The 23,810-nt window shown below is 46.3% G+C and overlaps 2 protein-coding genes across 4 annotated transcripts in view; one reads left to right on the top strand and one right to left on the bottom strand.

Annotated features, from left to right (window-relative positions):
• The window catches only part of LOC309523051 (vomeronasal type-2 receptor 26-like), a 64,769-nt gene that overhangs the window by 38,142 nt on the left and 2,817 nt on the right, over positions 1 to 23,810 (top strand). Inside the window, exons 1-2 of one of the 3 annotated variants that reach the window (XR_014215208.1) lie at positions 7,061 to 7,266; positions 11,887 to 12,114. The exons of 1 other annotated variant lie outside the window; for it this stretch is intronic. The gene's annotated coding sequence lies outside the window, so the exon portion shown is untranslated. Of the gene's footprint in view, positions 1 to 7,060; positions 7,267 to 8,965; positions 9,317 to 11,886; positions 12,115 to 23,810 lie in introns of those variants that run through there. One more of the 3 variants, XR_014215209.1, reaches the window with a different exon arrangement.
• LOC309523148 (vomeronasal type-2 receptor 26-like) lies at positions 595 to 6,079 on the bottom strand (the record flags this gene model as incomplete). The annotated part of the gene is made up of 4 exons (XM_082206908.1): positions 595 to 1,493; positions 2,084 to 2,210; positions 3,286 to 3,513; positions 5,618 to 6,079. The coding sequence occupies 4 exons, from the start codon at positions 6,077 to 6,079 to the stop codon at positions 595 to 597; spliced, it is 1,716 nt and encodes a 571-aa protein (XP_082063034.1).

Genomic DNA, 23,810 nt, shown 5'->3' with positions numbered 1-23,810 from the left:
GCTGCTACTCTTTGGAACAGGGAGCAGAGCTTACACAAGACAGAAATTAAACCAACAGACTACGGAAGATGTCTTTAATGAATTTCTCAGTTTATTGATATACAAAGCTTAGGAGAACGAAATGGTGTGAAGTGAGCTTATGAATGATAGCGCATAAATGCGGGGAATGGAACATAGAAAACTGTATACATAGAACTGGCATAACCAAACAGTATTGCTGAATATTAGAATTGATATGGTTAATAGGTAGTCATGACAAAGGAAACAGACTCAAAAACCTAACTAATCTCTCCCTCCAGCCTATCTTGTTGTGAGATAAATATAAGTTCCCAAAACACAAAATTTTAAAAAGATAATAGTATACAAACTAAGGGCAGTAGACCAGGACTCACTGTAGTCCTTGGCAAAGCAAGGTAGCAAAACATTTCCTCCCATCTTACTGTTCATGTGAACAGGACTTCCTAAAACCAGGGCTAAGAAGGAACACAATTTCTTTCAGAGATGGAGAATAAGCAACATGGATGAGCAGGTGTGTTTCCTTTATGCACTTCTGGACATAGGGAACATGGACTATTTTAAGAATCAGGTGTCCCCTTAATTCCTTGTTGTCAGGTGCTCCTTTGTGTTGAGATCAGGCCTCAGCACAATAATGTAGCACTTCGGAAGGAAGATGCAGCCCAGAAGCCCAGCACTGGAGGCCAACATAGAGAAGATCTGCACGGCCACCATGTACTTGCCCTTGGTGCTCAGGTAGGTGGGCACAAAAGACACCCAAACACTGCAGAAGACCAGCATGCTGAAGGTGATCAGCTTGGCTTCGTTGAAGGAGCCGGGCAACTTCCTGGCTAGGAAAGCCACCGTGAAGCAGGTGGCAGCCAAGAAGCCCATGTAGCCGAGGGCAACGTAAAACATGGCCACAGACCCTTCGTTGCATTGCAGGACGATCTCTTCCACCTGGGAGCGCATGTCGGGCTCTGGGAATGGGGGAGAAGAGCCCAGCCAGATGGTGCAGATGAGAACTTGCCCCGCAGAACAGGAGATGACAATGGAGTTGGCCAGACTCTTGCCCAGCCATCTCCTCACCCTGTTCCCGGGCTTTGTGGCCAGGAAGGCCAGCACCACCGTGATGGTCTTTGCCAAGACAGAAGAAACAGCAACTGAGAAGATGATGCTGAAGGCCGTTTGTCGGAGAAGGCAGGTCTCTTTCCTTGGGCGCCCGATGAAGAGGAAGGAGGACAGAAAGGAAAGCAGGAGGGAGACGAGGAGGGTGTAGGAGAGGTTCCGGTTGTTGGCTTTGACAATGGGAGTTTCCTTGTATTTAATGAAGATTCCCAACACAATGCCTGCTGTTAAGGACAAGAAGAGGGCAACGGAAGCTAACACCATTCCCAAATATTCTTCATAAGTCAGGAAGGTGGTAATCTTGGGGACACATTGATCTCTGTCCTTGTTTGAATGGTGATCTTCTGGGCATTTGGTGCAATGTTCTGCATCTGGGGAAGAGAAAAAGAGTGGCTGCAGCATCACTTACATCCCTAATGATCTGTGCTGTATTAACATTGTGATCTAGGATCAACTGAGAGGCAGTGACCACTCCACTTCTGTTAACTGCATTGTTTGGATCCTGCCTGTTCCTCTTTGCCTGAACCTTTAAAATGCAGACATTGCTTCCATTCAATGTTCATAGCAGTGAGATCAGAACGGTCCATAGATTATATTGTAATAATTTTCACATGAAGTATTTATTTTTATTGTGCTTTTGCTGATAGTAATTTGCTGCTTTTCATCGTCTATCCATTATTTTTGATAAGTGTCAACATTATTTCCTTTTTGTGTGGCTTGGTCTAAAAAATCAAAAAGGAATGCTTTGCGGACATTCCTCTCACAGCTGCCCAGTTTGCACCCCAGATATTTCTTCCTTATGGTCATTCCTATCAACTCACTTCCTGGATGTAATAAAGGTGATTAATACTAAGGAAGTCAAGGAAGGATTCCCATTCCCCTATGTCTGCAGTGTGTGAGACTGAATTTCTGTCCTGTGTTTACTCTCTCCAGGAATTTCTTCCCCCTTGGAATCACCCACCTTCCCGAGTGGAGAAGGTCCCTTCTGCACACTGAGCACAAGCATAGCAGCAAATGGGCTTTCCTTCTAGGACCACCTTGGCATATCCAGGCTGGCATCTTTCTGTACACCTGGAACGAGGTACGGCCTAACCAGAAAGACAAGAAGGTGCAACAAAGAGGAACAGTTAGGAGTATTTGTGTGTATGTAACTCACTCAACGCGATCTCTATAGCATGGTGGTGATCCCTGACAACTGGTCTTGCCAGCTCAGGATGATGGGAGCTGTAGTCCAAAGACAGCTGGGGACCCAAGTTTGGGGAACCCTGATCTACCCCAAGATTTGCAGTTGTGGCCCCCAATGAATCATTCAGGAAATCATCACAGCTCTACATCAATCACATAGAGGTTGGGGAGGGGTCTGTCTGGCAGGGAATCCTGGGAGATCCCAGTTGCCGTTTCCAGCAGCCAAGATCCCCAGTTGCCTGCCATCTCCCCATTCCCTTAATGCGGTCAGTTCTCTTTAGCTGCAGAACATGATCTCTGGAATGAAGCCTTGACCCCTCATCAGGGTCCTTTCAACCCCCCGCTGACCATTGGGGTGACCAGAATATCTTGTGCTTTAAATTGAGTTCAGTACAGCTGAGGTTTGAGCCACAGAACTCTGTTTCCTCTTCTCCATTTACCTGTTTCCCTTCTTAAAAGAACTTCTAAGCAAATGACAATGGGTCTGACATGTGATTCCCCCAAATTTCAGGATTCGAATAATCTCTCACACGGTTCATTCTCGTGTTTGTGTGTGTCAGAGAGAGAGAGAGAAAGCGCTTTGCTGTTCAATGCCCAACTGAAAGGAGAGTTGGGGTTATGGTTTGTTTTTTTTTTGCCAAATTGCCTTAATTGATTTTCCAAATTTCACCACATCAACCACAAATTGAGACAAATTTAATACAAGTGAGCTTACTCACAAATTTAAAAAAATATACAATAAATCAGTAATTATCATTTGTAAAATAAATTACTTTTCATCCTTCTGCATGTGTGAAAGGTCAGTATCCTTTATTTGAGCATCCCAAATTCCCCTCCTATCTCAGCTGCTGTAGAAAGAAGGCGTGCTGGTTCCAGCTGTTACTGGACAGTCACCCTGACATGCTCATTCTGCAGTGGTTGTTCAAGGAAGAGCACAATCAGGATCTCCTAGCCCCCTCCCCCAATTATCCCCCCTACCTTCTTGAATTTCTTGTTCCACTCAATGGCTTCTGGGTTAATGGTGAACTTTATGCCAGCAGATGCTCCTCTCCTTATATTCCCAATTTCCACAAGGGCACGAGACTTATTGGGATAGATCGCCCAGTTCATAATATTGAAGTCCGCTGGCAGCTCCCAGTTCTCATCCAAGCACAGTCTGCCCCTGGAAGTATTCAGACACTGGATTTCTCTCAAGAAAGGGTGAAGCTGGAATGGCAGGGGAAAGCGCCAGCATTAAGAAACTGGGAAGCTACAACAGGCAATTAATCAAGCCAAAATGGGGAAAAAACCAGGGCCAGGGGGGCTATCAGCAAAGTACTATAAGAAATTACAAGATTATTTGGCACAACCACTAAAATGTTTAAGATACTTAGATTACGCTGATTCTGAAAAAAGATACAAATCTATTATCAGTCAAAAATGATAGGCTGATTTCTCTATTAAATAATGACTATGAACTGTTTGCAGACCTATTGGCAAACGACATGAAAGTGCTATTAATGGATTTAATTCATCAGGACTAGGCTGGTTTTTTGCCAGGCCACCAGATGAATGATAATATAAGGAATATAATTGATATAATAGAATATCTGGAGGTTAGAAATGATAAACAAGCAGTGTTGATTTTTATAGATGCAGAGAAGGCCTTTGACCATTTTTTCATGGACTTCTACGAAGAAGACTATAGAGATGATGAAATTCAGAGAGTCATTACAGTGGTACCTCAGGTTAAGAACTTAAATTGTTCTGGAGGTCCATTCTTAACCTGACACTGTTCTTAACCTGAGGTACCACTTTAGCTAATGGGGCCTTAGGCTGCCGCTGCGCGATTTCTGTTCTCATCCTGAAGCAAAGTTCTTAACCCCAGGTACTATTTCTGGGTTGCCAGAGTCTGTAACCTGAAGCGTCTGTAACCTGAGGTACCACTGTACTTAGAGGAATTGACACAATTTATTCTGACTAACAGACTATGATGATGGTAAACAACGTAATAACAGAAAAATTCAAAATAATAAAAGGGACAAGACAGGGATATCCTCAGTCACCATTATTATTTTAGTTTTAGGGACCCTGGCCAGAAGTAGAAGATCAGATGAAGAAATAAAAGGGAAAACATAGGTTAAAGGTAAAGGTAAAGGGACCCCTGACCATTAGGTCCAGTCGCGGCCAACTCTGGGGTTGGGGCGCTCATCTCGCTTTATTGGCCGAGGGAGCCGGCGTACAGCTTCCGGGTCATGTGGCCAGCAGGACTAAGCCACTTCTGGCGAACCAGAACAGCACATGGAAACGCCGTTTACCTTCCCACCGGAGCGGTACCTAATTATCTACTTGCACTTTGACGTCCTTTCGAACTGCTAGGTTGGAAGGGGCAGGGATCGAGCAACGGGAGCTCACCCAGTCGCAGGGATCTGAACCGCCGACCTTTGGTCGGCAAGTCTTAGGCTCTGTCGTTTAACCCACAGCGCCACCCGCGTCCCAACAGTAGGTTACAAAGCATATAAACTCAAGGCATTTGCAGATGACCCCATGGCTAGCCAACCAAGGTCTTGAACAGATTCTCAAGTTGGAGAAGTAGCAGGTTTTAAACTAAATAAATGTAGAACGAAAGTATTGGTGGAAAATGTGACAGAACTGATGATTGAGAAGAAAGTTTAATATTTAGGAGTATGGATAACAGCTACAAACATAAATATTTTTAAGAATAACTATACAGGAGCTTGGAAAGAAATGAAAAAAAACTTAAATAAAAAATATATAAAAATAGAGATATCTGGAGGGTGGCAGCACGACAACAGGACTTTTCTGTGGTGGCTCCTTGCTTGGGGGATGTTCTCCCAGAGAGGCTCCCTGGACACCTTTGTGACAAATCTTTAGGTGCCAGGCGAGAAAGTTATTCTGTAACCAGGATTTGGGTGGATAAAACCATCTCTGGGCATTTTAATGTGCTTTTGGTTTGCTTGTTTTCTTTCTTTCGTTTGCTTTTTCTATTCTCATTTTGTATTTTTATTCTGCAAACCACCCTCTGATCTTCAGATGAAAGTTGATATATAAACAGAATAATACTAATATTATCACTACAGACCCTCCAAAGGTCCAAATGGCCCCCAGTTGAGAGGTGCTGGAGCTGAGTTCCAGCTGGTTCCCCCTGAAGAAAGCCCTGGGTATAAATAGCAAAAGGATCGTTATGGGATGGGACATGTTGGAAGGTAAGCTACTATTAGTAATAGTAACTATGATATTTTACAGGTTTATCCCCAGTCAAGATCAGCATCTGTGTGGACTGTAGTTTGCAAAAGGGGGAAGGAAATACCTGCCACGGCTGTAGCCTTGCGTGTCCCCATTGCTCTCCTTCCTCCACCATCAGCCTCCTCTTGGATCTTGATGAAAGCGAAGCATGCAAGGCCTGAGCCACAGCCTGAACATTGATGTAAGTGCCATAGCTGTCATGAGACAGGACTATCTCATGCTCCCCTTGGGGCAATGGCTGCAGTTTCTCCTCCTCTCTGCATCTTATCCTGCCTTTCACGGACAACAGATGCTTTGAATATGAACACTGAAATGCTGGATTGAAATAATCCCCAAAATTGGTCTGCAATTTATTTTTGCCACCTTTGCTGCTCCTTATTCCAGTCTCAATTGCAAAGAACAGAGAACCATGGAGATGCTGGAATATATTTGGAGGGATGTCAAAGCCAATTCTGATTTCTAGCAAAGCTGTTGTGATCCAGACTTTCGCACCTATTTCCTTCTCATAGACATGGTTTATTGCCATGAGTATTATGATAACATGTGCATTGGTTATATAGGAAACAAATACCCCAACTTGTCTCCATAGGAAAAATGGTTCCCCAGGTGTTATAAATTCATCAAAATAACTTTCTGGTACTCTTTTTGATAAAGCAATGCAGATCCCTTTGCTGAGCATCAGAGGTTTCACAGCGCTCACAAATCTTTCTCCACTGTCACTGTCTGGAGTGCAGAGGCCAATCCATGTCCATCCAAAATGCAGGAGCAATTCAACAATCCCCTGGTACTGACTTTCCTCTTTGGGACTCATCCGGTAGACAAAAGGGAACAGGGTTGTACCTTCGAGAACCTGGGCAGTGAAGCCATAACTGATCTAGGAAGGAAAGCAAAAGATCAGCAATTTATTTTACTTTCAGCATAACAGATATTTAACTATCTGAAATGACTAATATCTAAATCTCTGCTGGCTGAGGCTGATGGGAGTTTTAGTCTGAAACATCTGGAGGTGACAAGTTGGTGAAGGCTCAGTTTTGAAAAAGGGATGTAGGATCCATAGCTCAGGATTTCCCCATTTTTAAAAATATCCCCACTTGACCTCTCCAGAAAGAAAATAGGATTTTACGCAGTTGAAATTCTCTGTCCCCCATGCTCTCCCACTACTTACCTGTGGGGTTTTGTAGATGCCTGACAAGTCTGAAATCACTTTTGAGATGACAGTACTGCCTCTTTCAAGAACAGCCAGCAGGGGATTCTGTTCTCCACAGTGATAATTGGGAATATTGCATCCACTGCCTGCAAGCAGCTCTAGCATGGCGTCTGAAGTCATCCTTGCATCGAAATAGTTCTCATAGATGTTGTAGCCCAGGGTGATGTTGGGTAAGAGCCTGAGATCCTGGTTGATCTCTTGGATGGTGAACAGGAAAGACCTCATGTACCGGGAGAACCTAGTTGCCTCCCTGCAATAAATGAATCCTTTAAAAATAGTGAAACTGATATTCATATGATTGGAAGGGAGGGAATATTATATGATTCACAAAGATTAGTATTTATTTATCCTTTTACATTAATATCAAACCTTTTCCTGTCTAGCATAGAACAAATATTTGGAGTCCTCTGCTCCATGACCGGAGCTTTGATGCAAACAGCACACAGAGCTGTTCAGCAGTGGAACAGACTCCCTCCGAAGGTGACCATGTGTCATGGATGCTTCAGGTGGGTCTCCTCTGGGTTCCTTCCATCTCTACAACTCTATGATTCTTTTCTACTGTGGTTCTATGAGTAGGAAATGAAGGTGCCCCTCAAAATGTGTGATATACTGGGAAGTTGCTGCAAAGGCTGCTTTTCCTGCATTGGTCTTTGACTTCTTCCAAGGGGCTAGACTATAGGTAGATAAGAGACAATTTTATTGAAGGAGGGGAAGCACCAAATACCTCAGTCCCCTTTCAGATACAAATGAGGCCTGATGGCTTTCAGGTTTGAGTGTGTGGGAAATTATAATTTTGCCCATGTTTGGATCACTGACTCCACCAGTGAGGACACCCCCTGGTTATTTTATATAACCATTTTATTTGAAGCATATCGTTCCTGCTTTCACCCATAAAAATCCACCCATTTTCAAGAGTTTCTTAAAACGCTTCTATTTTTATTTTTTTTAAAAAAAAGCAGTGACAGAAAGGAAAAAGTGCTGAGATTGGAGGAGGAAACCTTTAATGTAGCCCATAGTGGGCTGTAGGTCTCCTGTGGTATTGTGTCAAGAGAACTGTGCTAAGGTTGTTCACAAATGATCCAAATAGAATAAACATAAAATAATTTTGGCAGCTTGGAAATTGCTAGAGTTTCATGCCTCCCTCTGGGATAGGAAACAGGTACCTATGGATTCCACGTGAAGAAATCTCAAACATCTCACTACTTAGAAATGAGGCCAGTTGTGTATGTGAAAAAAGGAATAATTCCTCTTCATATTTTAGAGACCTGACTCCACGAACAAGGAAGTCTCCTGATTCATATTATTTTATTCATCATTCCAATTAAAGTACATCTTTCCTGCTCTTCAGCCACCAAAAGTCATCTAGAGGATCTTAAATTCCATTTGTAAAACTGTAACATTCCTTAACGACAGTTTCTGAATTGTCCAAATGGAATAATATTGAATGAAACCTTTGAGCCTTGGAAATTGCCTGAGTTTCATGGCATCCTGCAGGTGGGAAAATTCAGTGCATCCTTTTGAACCCTGACCAGATTCACTAACATTCTTGCATTCTTCTAAAAGCAACACAGAATCAAAGGTAGGAAAGTGTTTTCCTAAGGAATACCCAGAGACCATGGAAATAGGAGAGGGTTGGGTGGAATCTTATACTAGACCCCCCCCAGCTCCCATCACCCCCAACCAGCAAGCCCAATGGTTAAGGGCGGGGTAGTACAGCAACATCAGCCCTTGGCTCCCCAGCCCTGAGAAAGGAGCTATTTCCTTGATAAATAGGAACCACTAGATGGACTGGAGAATCATGAAACTGTGAAGTACATACTTTTCAATCCTAGCGAAGGGTGTCTGAGAAAAGATGTATGGAGTTTCTTCATATAAACGTTTTGGCGAGATGATCCCACTGATGAGAAAGTGTCCAGGCCAGTAGTAATTGCGAGCATCCGTTTGATCCCTGACCAGATTCAAGGGGCATTTCCCTTTGTGGTTCCCGCAGACTCCAAAGGGCATCATGAGCAGCAAAAGCAGAAACAGAAGGAGCAGGGATCTCATTCTGGCTCTGCCTCCTCCTCCTCTTACCTGCCAAGGAGGCATAGCAGAAGAACCCAAAGACTCTTGCAAGGCCAGACTGCCTGGGCTTTCCCAATCTGGGTGGTTTTCAGCTCTACCTTCAGAGCTAGGAAGCACAAGGCAGGCACACCCCTCTTTTGCCAGCTCTGCAGCTTGACTCAGTCTGTCTGCATCACAGGAAATATTATCTGCACTTTTTCTTTCCCAGACACAGCACAATTAATATTGTCATGCTACTTTCTGAGGCTGATGTAATCTCCAGAAATATCTCCTGAGCTTTCAGAAGATGAGATGACTATAATTTTGATTATTCCAAGTGGAATAAGTTTCACCACAATAACTTTCTGAAGTCTTGAATGACTCAAGTAGCAGGTGCAGAGCTGGAGAAAAACATGTTGGACAGAAGTCAAGGGGTGTGTTTGGGAGAGTTGGAAGTTTGGCCTGAACTTTACTCACAAAGACCAAAGAAGGAGCTGGATCTGACCATGGCAGGTATTTCCTTCCCCTTTTTGAAAACTGCAATCCATGCAGATGCTGATTTCGACTGTGGAGAGACCTGTAAAATATCATTGTTAGTCTTAGTAAGAGTAGCCTACTCCCCAACATTTCTCCGATGAAAATAGGAACATCCCTTTCCATAATAATCATTTTACTATTTATACCGCGGGCTTTTTTTCCTGGGGGAACTCTATCCAATGCAGGAATCTCAACTAAAGCATCCATTAGAGATGGCCATCCAACCTCTGCTTAAAAACCTCCACGGAAGGAGAGTCCATGGTGGGATCCAGCTGCAGGACTCTTACAACATGATTTAAGAAAGCTCTATGTACTTTAACCTTCTCATACCACCAACATGCATGCCAACCATATCTATTGTCATGACCTTCTAAAACATCAGGGTTTTTTAAAATAACATCCCTTCCCTTAGCCAGCATAAACAGGATGCCTCATAATATAGTCTTAAATCTGGTAGGGAGAATCTGCTTTTGTCTTTAGAATCTATCAACAAATTATATTTTATTCTTGGCTTCTTCCCCTGCCAGATAAATTTTGTAATATCTTTCTGCCATTCTTTGAAGTGTCCTGGATTGCTGATCAAGGGTATTGTTTGAAATAGCATTCTTGACAATACATTCATTTTAGTTAATGATACCCTTCCCAATTGCGCTAAATTCATTCTTCCACACACTTCTAAGTTTTTCTTTATTTCTCTCCTAGCTCTTCTATAGTTATCCTTAAAAATATTTATATTCTTAGCTGTTTTTACTTTTATTTAGTTTAAAGCCTGCTACTTCTCCAAACTTTAGAATCTGTTCCAAGACCCTGCTAGCCACAGGGTCTTCTACAGTTACCACAAGGTTATACCAGATGGGCGGTGTATAAATGCCTTAAGGTTATATGCTTTGTAACCTGTTTTTCCTTTTATTTCTTCATCTGATCTTATACTTCTGGCCAGGGTCTCTAAAACTAAAATCAACAATAATGGTGACAGGGGACATCCCTGTCTTGTCCCTTTCATTATTTTGCATTTTTCTGTTATTACATTATTTACTATCAGAATAAATTGTGTTAATTCCTCTGTGGAATTAATGTGGTTTGCCAATATGTCTGCAAACCGTTTATAGCCATTATTTAATAGAGAGATGGGCCTAAATCTTTTGACTGATAATAGATACGTATTTTGTTTCAGAATCCCTATAATGTAAGCATCTTTCCAAGCATCTGGCACTTTCCCTATATTTAATATTTCGTTCATTACATCTTTTAGTGGTTGTGCCAGATAATCTTGTAGTTTCTTTAGTACTTTGCTGATAGCCCATTTGGTCCTGGAGTTTTTCCCATTTTGAATAATTGCCTGTTGTAGCTCCATCATGGTGCCAGATGCATTTAATGAATTGAGTTTCTCTTTTACAATTTTTGGGAGGTTATTCTGCTTTAAATATTCTTCAATATTATTTATGTTCTCTTTACTGACTTGATACAGTTCTTAATAATACCTTACATATTGCTTTCTTATATCTTTTGGGTTATTTTTCCTTCTATATTTAGTTTTTTTATTAAGTTCATGGTCTGCTTCTTCTTTAGCTGCCATGCCAGCAGTTTGCCTGGCTGGTTGGCAAATTCAAAAAAATTCTGCCATAACATTTTAATCTTCCATTCAGTTTCTTGATTTAACAGCATCAAATATTTTCATTTTCAATCAGCTCTTCCAGCAGGTCTGGGGTTTTTTTGTTCTCTCATCTACTTTTAGAAAGCATTTTCTTGAATGAAAAAGCCCACATTACTGCCTTACTTGAGTCCCAGACAACCTTCAGATCCATTCCTTGATTTAAGTTGAACTCAAAATAATCTTTCAAAGCTTTTTCAGCTTTAAGTAAAATTGTTTGGTTAGCAAGAAGTCCATCGTTTCATCTCCACCTGAATGATGTGTTTTTTCATCTTTTAATTCAAGTAGTAATTGGTTATGATCTGAAAGTGTCCTTGGTCATAACTCTACTTTTTGTTGTTGTTCTTAATGATAATTCACTGGATATCCATATTGAGTCACTTCGTCCAACAGATGGCTTTGGTTCTGAAAAAAAGGTGAATTCTCTATCTGCCACCCTCCAGATCTTTCATAGAGGTGCCACTCCAAAAAGGGCCTCAGGTGAGGATTGCAAGGTCTGTGAAGGCCTTCTCTGCAATGACCCCTGTGTAGTGGGATAAACTTCACTAGAGCTAAAGGGGACTCCTGCGGAAATTGTGCTCTCTCTGCTAGTTTCAATGTGATTGTTCGCAAGCACATTCATGAACACTGACTTTTAGGACATTTTGAGTATCTATGGCTTTTGTGGATTTTAAGAATGTATTAACTTGTCTTTTGTATTAAACTTAATCTGTAAAGCTCCTTGTTATTTTATATGCACTCTATATAAATGCTTTAATATATTACAAAAAAAGCCTGAATAGGAATTCTAGTCTACATGAGATACACGCAGGCCCCAAATCATAAGAGGACAAAGTGAGTAGGACATCTTAGCTTCGTGGTTTCTTAATGCTGGTGCTTTTCCCTGCCATTCCAGCTTCACCCTTTCTTATGAGAAATCCGGTGTCTGAATACTTCCAGGGGCAGGCTGTGCTTGGATGAGAACTGGGAGCTACCAGCGGACTTCGATATTGGGAACTGGGTGATGTCTCCCAATAAGTCTCATGTCCTTGTGAAAATTGGGGATATAAGGAGAGAGACGTCTGCTGGCATAAAGTTCACCATTAACCCAGAAGCCATTCAGTGGCCCAAGAAATTCAACAAGGTAGGGGAAATCACAGAGGGAGAAGGCGAGTAGATCCTTATTATGTTTTTTCTTAAACAACCGCTGAAAAATGACCATATCAGGTTGTCAGGAGTAAGCATGGACCAATGGTACCAAATAGTATGGGAAACAGCCCTACTAGAAAAATTAACTAATAAACTGAAACTGACACGGGGACAAACAGAAGAAGACGCCTTCACCCCGGTATGGCTCCCCTTTATCACATACACAGCCCAACAGGACAATGACAATAATCCACCAACAGCATACAAATCAGTATGGCTAACCTGATCCAAGATGAAGGGGAGCCAGACGGGAGCCATCTTATCTTGTACCCTTACCAGGCAAAAGGCCATTTTCTATTCTCTAGAAGAGCCAGCTAAGAGCAAACCAGGTCTCTGCTATATTTTGCAAGAACAGCAGCTGCATGTTTGTGGTTAGGGGAATTTTGCATGTACTAAGCTATTTCTGAGAAACGAGCCCCTGACTAACACAATAACAGGATGTTGCCCACCACGAAGACCGCAAGACCCCGGAGATGGGCTCTATTTAGAAACCACAGCCCATTCCCAGAAATGTGTGGGCTAGGGGCTCATTTACTGGAAATAGTGAAGAGGTCAAGCAGCTTATAAGCCAGCAGCGCCATCTAGTGATTAGTGCAAGCTTGAAACCGAACACGGCAGCCACCAATCTGATTGGTAGAGCTATGATGAATATGCAATAGATGGGGAGGGGTAAGGGGCTGAACTATGCTTAGCAAGAAAGGTATATAAGTAGACTACCCCCTTTGGAGGGTGGGCATTTTCTCATTTTACTGAAATGCACCCTTTTGCTTTTTGTCTGACAAAAACCAAATAAAACTTTTTCTTTAAGAAACTTTGCTGCCTGATCTTTACATTCTTGGTCTGAAAACCGATGTCCCTTTCATTTGGTGCCGTGACTCGGATCCTAAGGACCTTAAGTCCTGACCAGGAGGCAGCTCCCTTGCCCTCTGGGCAGGGACGGCAGGGGGCCAACAGACCTCCTGCTTCCAAGGCGCCCACCGAACTGTTTCTTCGGAGGAGGACAGAAGGCGACTTGACCCTCTGCTGTCTGCATCCTGGAGGAGAGCAACGGATTAAAGAACCGAGGTTCCTAGGTCTCAGAATCAGCCGGCAGTGGGTGAGTAGATGACAACGGGTCCCGATAGGGTAACCTCCTTATTTAATAATTAAGGAGAAGGGGGGTCCTGATCACACCCCCAGTGTGTCTGGACAAAGGGGGAAGGAGTGTCCCCCTGCCATCCAATCACACTTAGGTATTAAAAAGAGGTAAAGGAGGGTTGGAATTGCTGGGTGGTTAGTTGGATTGTACAACGTCTGGCGAAAGAGGCACTCTTGTGCACGTATGTTACAGGGTGACTGTATGAATGAATGGGGCCGGGATTTAGTCATCCCTTGGCCGCGCGGAAGTAGGATTGTGCATTTCTCTGTCCGGGCGACCGCGACGAGTCACAATCTGCAGCAAAAGGTGTATGTTTGGAAAGAGTGACACCGTCCGGAAAAAGTCTGAATTGATTCTGTGAGTTTGTGAATTTTTGGTGTGGTGACGTTGTAAAGGGCCATACTAAATATGGGTGGGGGTGCATCGACCGGGAATGTTACTCCCCTTCAATGTATGTTGAACAACTTTAAAAAAGGCTTCAGCGGAGACTACGGTGTCACTATGACACCAGAACGCCTAAGAACTCTGTGTGAATTAGACTGGCCAACGCAAGGAACGGAATGGCCGTCCATCGGCACCTTTGACCGGTCCCTGGTCGCCAGTTTATGGGGAAATATCATCAAGGACCAGGGGGGACATCCTGACCAGATCCCCTATATAGACAGTTGGCTGAGTGTGGTAGATAAAAACCCCCCCTGGTTGAAGAAATGCAGGACTGAATATTGCAAAGTCATGGCCCTCAGGGCTGAAGTTAGGGGCACAAAGTCAGGAAAATGTCCCAAGAAACCCATTTACCAGGGACCCGAGGCTGAAGTCTTAGCCCCACCGCCGTATGTTCCACCAACCGTAGTGGCCCCCTTAGGAGAACAGGGACAAGCCCCTCAAGTCCCCAACGCTCCACCATTGTCGCCGCCCCAATATGTTCCAATAGGCGCTGAAGGGGGAAAACCTGCCCCAGGAGAAGACCAGACAGAACCCAGTGATCAGATCCTAGAAGAAATATATCCCCACCTTAAAACCTTGAGGGAAGAGGCGGCCAAAAAGAGGACCAATACCGTCATGTATCGAGACGCTGTAAAAGCTTATGGCCAGGCCCGATACAAAGCATTGAGCTTATATATGAAACAATGTAAGGCCGCTGCAGAGGCGAAAGCAGCAGTAATGACCCCCCTTCGCGTGGTTTATGATAGCCCGCCTCCGGCGCCTGCAGCAGGAGCAGCTGACGGCGATAACCCGCCGCCACCGCCGCCCCAAAGAACATTTACCCTTCAATATGTTCCTTTTACCACAACTGATTTGTTTAACTGGAAGACCCACACCCCGCCATTCGCTGAAAAACCCCAGGCAATGTTGGACCTACTGTCCTCTATATTTGCAGCCCACGAGCCCACCTGGCCAGATTGCCAGCAACTACTGAATACCCTTTTCACCTCGGAGGAAAGGAGGAGAATCAATACCCAGGCTTTGGAATATTTGAGGGATCAACAGGTGAATGAACAGGAATGGCCAAATCGGTATCCCCTTGCGGACCCACATTGGGATCCAAATAATGCAGACAGCCGTACCACCCTAACCACCTACCGAGAAATTCTCCTACATGGAGTACGTAGGGCAGCTAAAAAACCCACTGACCTGTCCAAGGTTTCGAGTGTCCTGCAACGGCCAGACGAGAGTCCTGGCGACTTCTTGGAACGCCTGATAGACGCTTACCGAACTTGGACTCCCTTCGACCCCGAAACCCCCGCACATGAGTTGATGGTCAATGCCTCCTTCATTGGACAGTGTGCAAAAGACATTAGAGTAAAAATTCAAAAACAACCCGGGTTCCAAGGCATGACCAGGTCCCAACTCATGGCCATCGCCCAGAAGGTCTTTGAGCAGAGGGGGGATGTTGAGAAGAAGGAGAAAAAGCAGTGGATGAAGGAAAAGGCAGCAGTGATAGCCGCGGCAATCGCGCACCGCCCAGGGAACCGGGAGGTCCGCCGCAGTCAGTCAGAGCCCCGCAGCCGAGGGGGAGGAAAAAATCAAGGCTTAGGAAGAAACCAGTGTGCGATATGCAAACAAGAGGGCCACTGGAAAGCCGAGTGCCCCCAAAACCAGCCAGGAAGGATGGGAGGAGGCCGAGGACGGGAACGCCGGGGCAGGATAGTGGAAGGAAGATACGCCAGAGGACCAGACCGGACAGACCTTGTGGGTCTGGCAGCCATGGGCGACTATGAAGACTAGGATGGACCGGGTTCCTCCCTTGTAGGCACACAGTCAGCCTTCTCAGGTTCCCAATCGGAACCCATGGTCAAAATCAAATTAGGGAACCGACTTATCAATTTTATGATCGATACCGGTGCCCAATACTCAGTCTTGACTACTCCCCTTCAACGTGAAAGCCAGAGAACAGTGAACATAGTGGGGGCCACTGGCAATTATTCAAGAAAACCGTTCCTACAACCCTTGGACTGTCAGATCGGGGGGCGTCACCTGACCCATCAATTCTTGTACATACCTGAGTGCCCAGTGCCCTTGTTAGGAAGAGACGTCCTCTCCAAACTTCAGGCTCAAATTACCTTCACCCCCAAGGGACCTGAGTTGAAATTGCCCCCACAGGCAAGTGGCATAATGTCCGTTACAGTGCCCAGAGAACACTCATGGCGATTCCTAGCAGCCTTGGCCGCCGAGCACCAGCCAATCTCTTCCAGTGATCATATCCCGAAAAACCTTAAAGCGCCACCTGGCGTCTGGGCTGAAGACAATCCTCCGGGATTAGCCATCAATATACCACCTATCATAGTCAAATTAAAGCCTTTTGCAACGCCAGTATCTGTAAGACAGTATCCCTTGCCACGCCAGGCAGTGGAAGGAATAAAGAAACATTTAGACCGTTTACTTCAGTATGGGTTACTCAAACCGTGCCAATCTGAATGGAACACCCCTCTACTGCCAGTTAAAAAGCCTCACACCAATGACTACCGTCCAGCACAGGACTTAAGGGTCGTCAACCAAGCCACAGAGACCCTACACCCCAACGTGCCAAACCCATATACCTTACTAAGCCTCATCCCACCGGAAGCCACCTTCTTCACCGTTCTAGACCTTAAAGATGCCTTTTTCTGTTGCCGCCTGGCCCCTCAAAGCCAACCCCTTTTCGCCTTCCAGTGGGAGGATCCAGTGACCGGGACAAAAGGGCAACTCACTTGGACGAGGCTTCCCCAAGGCTTTAAGAACTCCCCTACTCTTTTTGGCACAGCATTGGCAAAAGACCTGGCGCGGTACAATTCCGTGCCTGGCCACAAGGTGGTGCTCCAGTACGTTGATGACATCATCCTTGCGGCAGCGGACTATGAGACTTGTAGGGAGGGCACCGAAGAATTGCTCCACCTGCTGTGGGAGGCAGGATACAAAGTTTCCCGAAAGAAAGCTCAATTATGTCAAGAAGAAGTGAAGTACTTAGGTTTTAATGTGTCGCACCAGCAGAGGGCACTGCGCCCTGAGAGAAAGGAAGCCATCTGTTGCATGAAGGAACCCACTACCAGAAAACAGTTGAGGGGTTTCCTAGGAGCAGCAGGCTTTTGCAGAATCTGGATCCCAGCCTTCAGTATTTTAGCCAAACCCCTCAATGAAAGTACTAGAGGAGGAGAAAGAGATCCCTTTGAATGGGGACCGGCCCAACAAGAAGCCTTTGAGACTATTAAACAATGCCTCATGGCCGCACCAGCCCTGGGTTTGCCAAATCCCGGGAAAGCATTCCAATTGTATGTGCATGAACAAAACGGCGTAGCCGCTGGGGTCCTGACTCAGAAGCTAGGCAGTTGGAATCGGCCCGTCGCCTACCTCTCCAAACAATTAGACCCCACAGCGAAAGGATGGCCACCCTGTATGCGGGCCGTGGCCGCCACCGCCACCATAGTAGAAGAAGCAGGCAAGTTCACGTTCGGCCAAGAAATGCATGTGAATGTGCCCCACTCCGTTCTTACCCTTATGGAATTTAAGGGGAACTATTGGATGACCAACCCTCGCATGGCCAAGTACCAAGGACTGTTGTGTGAGAATCCCAGAATACATCTACGAGTTGTCAATACCCTCAATCCAGCTACTCTACTACCCTTGCCTGACACAGATACTATAGAACACCACGATTGTCTTCAGGTAATGGATGAGGTTTATTCCAGTAGACCAGACCTGAAGGATGAGCCGCTGAAAAATCCAGACGTTGTATACTACACAGATGGTAGTAGTTTCGTCCTGGACGGCGTCCGGAAAGCCGGGTATGCTGTAGTGACTAATGAGGAAGTTGTGGAAGCAGAACCTTTGTCCCCCGGCACCTCTGCCCAAAAGGCCGAATTGATTGGACTGACCAGGGCCCTGCAATTGGCAGCTGGATGTAAGGCTAACATCTACACAGATTCCAAGTACGCCTTCTTAACCCTGCATGCGCATGGAGCCCTCTGGAAGGAGCGGGGCTTGATCGGAGCCCACGGGAAAGCCCTGAAATACGGTCCAGAAGTTGAGACCCTACTGGAAGCGGTATGGGGTCCCGAAAAGATTGCCGTGATGCACTGCAAGGGCCACGGGAGAGGCAGGGACACGGTCACTAGGGGCAACCGGAAAGCAGACAGTGCGGCTCGGGAAGCAGCTTTGAAACCTCCACCAGCACTCAATGCAGCCCTCATCCCAGAATTCACTCCAGACGACGTGGAACCACGCTACACACCTGAAGAAAAGCAGTGGGCATGCCAGGAAGGAGCGACACTCCAGGAAGGATGGTTCCGTCTACCTGACAACCGTGTGTTTGTGCCCCAACATCTGGCCTCCGTGATTGTGAAGAACTACCACGAATCCACTCATCTGGGGGGTCCAGCTGCCAGGGCGCACCTTGGGAGACTTTTCTATATCACTAACCTTGCTCAATTAGTTGCTGCTATATCTCAGAGGTGTGTCCTGTGCGCCAAGAACACCCCCAGACAAGGCCACCTCCCTCCACCGGGAGTACAACACGTTGGCTTTACCCCTATGGAAAGCCTGATTGTGGACTTCACTGAACTACCATCCGCAAGGGGCATCAAATACCTGCTTGTGTTTGTCTGCACCCTGACGGGCTGGACAGAGGCCTACCCCACTAGAACAGAAAAAGCTCGTGAGGTGACCAAGAAACTATTGAATGAACTCATACCCCGCTTTGGCCTCCCCAGAAGTATTGGCAGCGACAATGGGCCGGCCTTCATTGATAAGGTTGTGCAAGAAGTATGCAAAGCGCTGCAGATTAGATGGAGGCTCCACACAGCGTACCGACCCCAGAGCTCAGGGAAAACCGAACGCATGAATCGCACCTTGAAGACCCATTTGGCCAAGCTGACACAAGAGACAGGACTATGCTGGATAGATGTCCTGCCCCTTGCTTTGTTTCGGGTCCGGAGTGCTCCAACCAAGAGACTGAGACTATCACCCTTTGAACGGCAGGCCACCCCCTTTCGTCAGAGACATCCCCGCCAGTTTGGGCCGGGTGGGAGACCATATTACCCAGGAACAAGTGCAATCCTTGTCCCGTGTGTTTGCTTCCCTTTCCAGGTACACCCTCGAGCGCACACCCTGCAGTCTCGCTGAGCCGGTCCACCAGTTCCAGCCAGGGGACTCCGTGTGGTTGAAAGAGTGGAAGCGCGACCCTCTCATCCCGAAGTGGCGAGGCCCGTACACCGTCCTCCTCTCCACTCCTACCGCGGTGAAAGTAGCCGAGGTGACTCCCTGGATCCATCACACACGTCTGAAGAAGTCTGAGGGTGTCTGGACTTGCAAAAGCAACCCTGCTGACCCTCTGAAATTGACTCTCTCCAAGAACCCTTGTGTCTGACGCCACCGGAAGCGCGTTAGGCCACGGGCAACGGTTCCTGCGACGGATCATCACCTTGCGTCTGACGCCACCGGAAGTGCGTTAGGCCACGGGCAACTGTTCCTGCGACTGATCATCACAAAGACTTTCACAGAGACTTTCCCCTTTCTCTATTCTGTGCCTACCGTTTTGTTCTATGTCCTATCGTCCTGACCCCACCGAGCCATACCAACCCTTCTGGCCTGCTGACCTCTGCTACGAGTGGTTCGTCCTACCGGTGGTAAGGGACGGCGTCCTTGTCGGCTATTGGGAGCGGGGGCCTCACAGGGCAGCGGCAGTGAGGCATCCCACTTACCCTCTGTGGCTCCTTGTCCACGACACGTCCCAACGCACGTGGGTATTGCTCCTACGCGAAGTCGAGGAAACGGTCGAACTCTATCGAGTTTTCGCCCGCTCCTGTTTTGGAGGGGAGATATCCCACTGCCTAAGGGGGGGGAGAGCACTGGACCGGGGAGGTGGAGCACAGTACCAACCCCATTTGGCATACCACGCCCAGACCCTGACCCGGGTGTTGAAGGAATATTGGCTCAGGTGTTGAATGGGAGGGAGCTTGACCCCGGGGCGTATTGAGATTGCTGAACAAGTGCCCGTAAATCCCGCAGCCCCACCTGTGGTTGTTGTGGTGGCTCGAACCTCCCAAAATCCCAGAGTAAGACCTGAACTAATAGGCTTGGTGACCCCACACCCAATACCTGTGGATGTGGCAGGATATTCTTGTGGCTGCATAAGGGTTGCCACCCCAGGGTTTCAGCCTCCCTTCGCCCTGGTTAGAGGCCACGTGGGCGACAACCACCCAATAGGACCAGCAGGCCGGCAGACAGTACTCCTAGCTTCAGAAGAATCCAGACCCTGGTATAGGCCCTGGAATGTTAGGGGTCCCGAATTAGCGGAGCTCCTGGACGTTGCATATCGACAGGCCCAGGAAGGACGCTACCGCTGGTATCTTGGCAACTAGGTATAGAAATCTCACCGCATGCAGAGACGCCCTTCCCCGTTAGAACCCTATCACGAGGACTGGTCAGCACAACAGTGTTACACGTGGTTTGCCCGGCCAGTAACCCGGAGCAGCTTCTTTTTGCAGGAAGGAGCGTTCAGGTGTGGCCACTATACATTTACCCTGCGTCAACACACCGTTCTTCCCTTGTGGCTGGTCTACAGAGCTTCGGAGGCTCAGGAGTGGGCTCTTAGGCCCTTCGGCCTCATCCGGGGAGTGGGCCCCGTTTTCGAAACTTACAGGGTCTACCGCCACCCCCGCAGTTCCCAAGGCCTAGCAGTGTTCCACTTCCGGACAGACACCTTTCCCTGGGAAGAGTGGGAACGCTACGTGTGTGCACGCTGTTCACGCCGTAGCACGGCCAGAAGTTAGAAGCCCCATGCCCTGGCCTTGGTGGGCCACCCTCCTTTTTGCTTGCGGCATTGCCATTTTTGTAGGATTCCTGTGTTGGTGGTATAGTCCCCTGTTCTGGGGTACTGAACAAGATGAGGAATCGGGTCACCCTTTGGATCCTATGGGTCCTCACCTCGCAAATGGCCACGGGGTGGAAGGACAATACCTTCCTAAACATGACAACGGCGGTAGCCAAGAGCCTGAATAGGTCAGAATGTTGGGTATGCGTGCACGTCCCCATGCATCTGGGACAGGGGATCCCCATAACGGGAGTACCTTTCTCTATGAATGCAACTTCTTTTCTACGTCTGCTGATAGTTGGGCCCCCATGGCTGAACGAGTCCTACAGGGTTCCCCAACATCACATTTGGAGACTTGACAGGGTCCTAGAGGGGGGCCCGTGCATCCACAGGAGTATACCACCCGTGGACAGTGCTTTTTGGAAAGCCTACTACAGGAACCAGATTCCCCCTGACTATTGGTGGCAGCCAGACATTCCAGACGAGGTTTTTGTGGGCAATCACTCAGGGTGTACTTACGTACACAATGTGACTCGCGCTAAACAGACCTCAAAACCCTGGTACCCCTCCACCTGGCCCCTTGCGACGCCGGGGTGGAGAAAGGGATGGTTCTGGCTTTGCGATCACACAGCTTACAAGACATTACCTCGTAATTGGTATGGGACCTGCACCTTAGGAACCTTGGCCCCAGGGCTCACACTCCATGACACCTTCCCGGGAGTGGCACGCCCCCGCTACCGCAGGGCAGACAACCCCCTGGTGGTCAGAAACACCGGCTTTCACTCCTTTATGAGAGCGCTTTTCCCTGGCCTTGGAGTTTATGAGGTAGAACGAGCACTGGTCAATATTTCAGCCTCACTGGAGATCTTTGCGGCCTCCACCGCAGATGCTTTAACCTCCCTGCAGGAAGAGGTAGCACAAATGGCTCTAGTGGCTAACTCCACAGCTGATGCCCTTATGGCCCTTCAGCTGGAAATCAGGCAGATGGCCGCTACCACCTTACAGAACAGGATTGCTTTGGACTACCTACTGGCCAGCCAGGGAGGGGTTTGTGCCTTTCTGAACTCCTCCTGTTGTGTATACATTAACCGGGACCAACGCGTGTTGACCGATATTTGGCGCATTAGGGAGTTAGCATCCATATACAACCAAAGTAAACGTGTGGAGAATGATGTTGAGCGCATTAAGAAGCAAGCTGACTTGTTCCACAAGATTAGTCAAGATGGTACAGGTCTTCCCAGTATTTGGAATTGGCTTACCTCTTGGCTCCCAGGATGGTCATGGTTAAAGGAGATTTTACTTGTGGTTCTGGTTTTCTTTCTTATTGTAATCGCCTTATCATGCTTTGTGCCTTGTCTTATTCAGATTGTACGCCAAATGGTGAGCCGCTCAGTTAATGCAGCAACACGCACACAGGTTCTGGCTCTCTACGATTTTGCATCTATAGGTCCATCAACCGAAGATGAGGAACCTTGACCTGGGTTCTGCATCTTCGGGATGGAAAGGGGGGGATGAAGGGGAGCCAGACGGGAGCCATTTTCTGTTGTACCCTTACCAGGCAAAAGGCCATTTTCTATTCTCTAGAAGAGCCAGCTAAGAGCAAACCAGGTCTCTGCTATATTTTGCAAGAACAGCAGCTGCATGTTTGTGGTTAGGGGAATTTTGCATGTACTAAGCTATTTCTGAGAAACGAGCCCCTGACTAACACAATAACAGGATGTTGCCCACCACGAAGACCGCAAGACCCCGGAGATGGGCTCTATTTAGAAACCACAGCCCATTCCCAGAAATGTGTGGGCTGGGGGCTCATTTACTGGAAATAGTGAAGAGGTCAAGCAGCTTATAAGCCAGCAGCGCCATCTAGTGATTAGTGCAAGCTTGAAACCGAACACGGCAGCCACCAATCTGATTGGTAGAGCTATGATGAATATGCAATAGATGGGGAGGGGTAAGGGGCTGAACTATGCTTAGCAAGAAAGGTATATAAGTAGACTACCCCCTTTGGAGGGTGGGCATTTTCTCATTTTACTGAAATGCACCCTTTTGCTTTTTGTCTGACAAAAACCAAATAAAACTTTTTCTTTAAGAAACTTTGCTGCCTGATCTTTACATTCTTGGTCTGAAAACCGATGTCCCTTTCAAAAACACCCACCCACCTCACCCACACGAAAACAAAGACCACCACAGCCAGTCACAAGCAAACAATCACACCCCAGGCCAACCCCAACCTCTCTCACCACCAAAGGACCACAAGTGAACAACACAAGCAACACTGACACCGAACTCTACATACATTAAACATAATAGAAACACCGCCAGCCGACCCCACCCCCATCCATCTTCCCTCTCTCCACCCCCCTTTCTTTTTTCATTTTTTTCTTCTCCCCCTAATGCCTCAACAAATGAAACGGATTTGTAAAAATGTTACATGGGGAAAAAAATACAAGGCATCACACTTCCTTCTGTAAAACAAGAAAATCCTTAATAAAATATTTTTTAAAAAACACAAAAAACCAGTAAGATGCAAAAAAAAGAAAAAATGAAAAAGAAATGATAATTACTGATTTATTGTGGATTTTTAAAAATTTGTGGAGTAAGCTCACTTGTAGATGTTGCAAATGGTAAAATAATGTATGTGCAGGAATTGACAAGTTGACAGCTGATTGTTAAGGATGATAAGCTTTTTTAAAACAACAACAACAACAACAACCCTATTGTAATATAAGGTTAACGGAAAGGAACGGCATGTGAATTAGAAATAACTAGGAAAATAAATCAGTGGTAAGAAGAAACCTTGCATGCCTCTTAACGATTACGATTACGATATCTTTATTGTCATTGTCCCTTGCGGAACAATGAAATTGAAAAACTACATAAAACTACATAAAACTACCACAAAACTAAATAAAACTACATAAAAACTGCATAAAACTATTACAAAACTACATAAAACATTCAAAAAACCCTAAAAACTCTAAAACCCCATTTTAAAATACACTATACTACAGAGACCCCTTATGCTGCGTTTAGAGCCAGAATTGCATTTGCGTAGAAACTGTTTCTCGGACGGCTAGTCCTGGCCTTTATAACCCTATACCTTCTTCCAGAAGGCAGAAGCTGAAAGAGATCATTTCCGGGGTGCGTAGTGTCATGTGCTATCTCTGCCGCTTCCCATCTAAGGTGGGAAGAGTGCACCCAATAATTCTCT

Source organism: Podarcis vaucheri (assembly GCF_965113315.1).
Source record: "Podarcis vaucheri genome assembly, chromosome: 18".
NCBI lineage: Eukaryota > Metazoa > Chordata > Lepidosauria > Squamata > Lacertidae > Podarcis > Podarcis vaucheri.
Note: the sequence above shows the minus strand (reverse complement) of the source record. Positions and strands in the feature narration are given on the sequence as shown.